The sequence below is a fragment of the Macadamia integrifolia genome, unplaced genomic scaffold (genome assembly GCF_013358625.1).
Source record: "Macadamia integrifolia cultivar HAES 741 unplaced genomic scaffold, SCU_Mint_v3 scaffold_216A, whole genome shotgun sequence".
NCBI lineage: Eukaryota > Viridiplantae > Streptophyta > Magnoliopsida > Proteales > Proteaceae > Macadamia > Macadamia integrifolia.
The window spans coordinates 761,075-763,256 of NW_024870646.1; the positions used below are offsets into that span (position 1 = coordinate 761,075).

Sequence of the window (2,182 nt, forward strand, 5' to 3'; positions counted from 1 at the left end):
ATTTGGAGATGATGGAAGCAAAAAAATGCACGGAGGAGATCCATACTGAAATTGACAGAGATGGGATAAGCGACTCTATTTATGCAAAAGAAGCTGATGCAAAGACCAGATACCTGAAGGCCATGCAAAATTATGAGAAATTGTGGGCTGAAAAATCTCGTTCTAGATGGAGGGATCAAGGAGATAGATGCTCAAAACTTTTTCACATCTCAGTGAAGATACGGCGAATGAAGAACTCCATTAAATCTCTAAAGATGGTTGATGGGACCTTGATCTCTGATAAAGAGCAGATCAAGGAATACGTCACAGGATATTATGAGCATTTTCACAAAGGTATTCCCCTTACTAATCACATGGATTTATTGCAATGCATTCCAAATGTTTTGGAAGAATGGGATAGAGGTCGATTAGATGGTATTCCCTCTGACATTGAGATCAAGAGTGTAGTGTGAGATCTTGATCCAGATAGTGCTCCTGGTCTAGATGGATTTCCTGGAGCTTTTTATAAATCATGTTGGGACATCATATCTTCAAATGTGTGCAAGGCTATCAGATGGTTTTTCAGAACCGGTTTCATGCCTTACGGAATTAATAATAATTTCCTGATCTTGATTCCTAAAATTGAAGGAGCACTATCCCTGGACAAATTCAGGCCGTTGTGCATGGGAAATTTTTTTTGCAAAATAATATCAAAGGTTCTGGCTATGCGATTATCATGTGTTCTTCCAAAAATTATTTCTGAGGAGCAGGGGGCCTTCCAGAAAGGGAATATCATTCATTCCAACATATCTCTAGCCTCGGAGCTGGCAAACATGATGTTTGCATCCACAAGAGGTGAAGGTATGTGTTTAAAAATTGATATCCAGAAGGCGTTCGACACCATCTCTTGGAATTTTCTTTTCCATGTTCTGAGGAGATTTGGCTTCTCTGAAAAATGGATCTCTTGGATCCATCAGATCCTTGTTTCTTCCAGAATATTAGTTCTGCTAAATGGTGGCCCTGTTGGATACTTTGGTGTGGAGAGGGGTCTGAGACAAGGAGATCCGATCTCGCCAATGCTGTTTATAATTGCTGAAGAGGTTCTTTGTAGAGGCTTATCTGAGCTCCTAGCCAATAACAGCATTAAAGCTCTATCGGGTCCTCGTGGTGCTATTATCCCTACACACATTCTATTTGCTAATGATGTATTTATCTTCTCAAATGCATCCATCAGGTATGTTAAAAATCTCCATATTTTTCTCTCTAAATACCAGAGCTTCTCCGGCCAGAAAATAAATTTAGACAAAAGTAAGCTTTTCTTGGGATCTGTTCCTGCCCCTAGAAAGCAAGCCATTGCGGAAGAGCTTGGTATCTCCATTTGTAACTTCCCCACCCGCTATTTGGGGGTCGAGATCTTTAAGGGAAGGGTGAAAAAGGAGTCGCTAATCCCCATTATGGATAAAGTTAAAGGGCGACTAGCAGGATGGAAAGGGAAGATTTTGTCCATGGCTGGACGAGTGGAATTGGTCTGCTCAGTGATCTTGGGAATGATGAACCATAGTTCAGCGTATATTGGTGGCCTTCATCCCTTATTGCAACAATGGAGAGGTGGATGAGAAATTTTATCTGGACAGGTGAGATTGATACTGCAAAATAAATATCAGTCAGATGGGATCTATGTTGTAAGCCTAAGGATGAAGGTGGGTTGGGGCTGCGAAGACTCAGAGACATAAACAAAGCTATGCTCTGTAATATGGTCTGGAGGGTCAAGCATGAGAAACCCTTAGCATGCAAATTCTTAAGGGCGAGATTCCTGAGGGGTGATGGTTCCTTCAAAAAGTCCTATAAGCCTTCTTCGATTTGGCCTGGATTTAGGAAGATGTGGGATTTTGTGTCCTCCAAAGAAGCCTGGTCAATTGGAAATGGGAAAAGCATTAATTTCTGGTCGGATAAATGGTTGGGCGGAAAATCCATCCTAGAGCTAGTTGGCCTGGAGGGAGAGTCGAGTCTTCACTGCAAGGGAAAGGTCAGTGACTTCATTGATAATTTCAAATGGAAATTGCCAAATGTTATCTCCCCTTTGCTGCATAATATTTTTGAGAAAAATCGAACCATTAAAATTCCCTCTTATCCCTGTGAAGATATGTGCCTGTGGAGTCTATCATCTGATGGGATTTTCAAATCTAATTCTACTTGGGAAGAT

The 2,182-nt window shown here is 41.2% G+C and overlaps 1 protein-coding gene across 1 annotated transcript; it reads left to right on the plus strand.

The window, feature by feature from the left end:
• Positions 1-704: 704 nt before the first annotated feature.
• On the plus strand, positions 705-1,505 carry LOC122071368 (the record flags this gene model as incomplete). The annotated part of the gene is made up of 3 exons (XM_042635705.1): positions 705-840; positions 982-1,213; positions 1,322-1,505. Coding segments are annotated over exons 1-3 (552 nt in total), but the record flags the coding sequence as incomplete, so codon positions are not given.
• Positions 1,506-2,182: the final 677 nt, after the last annotated feature.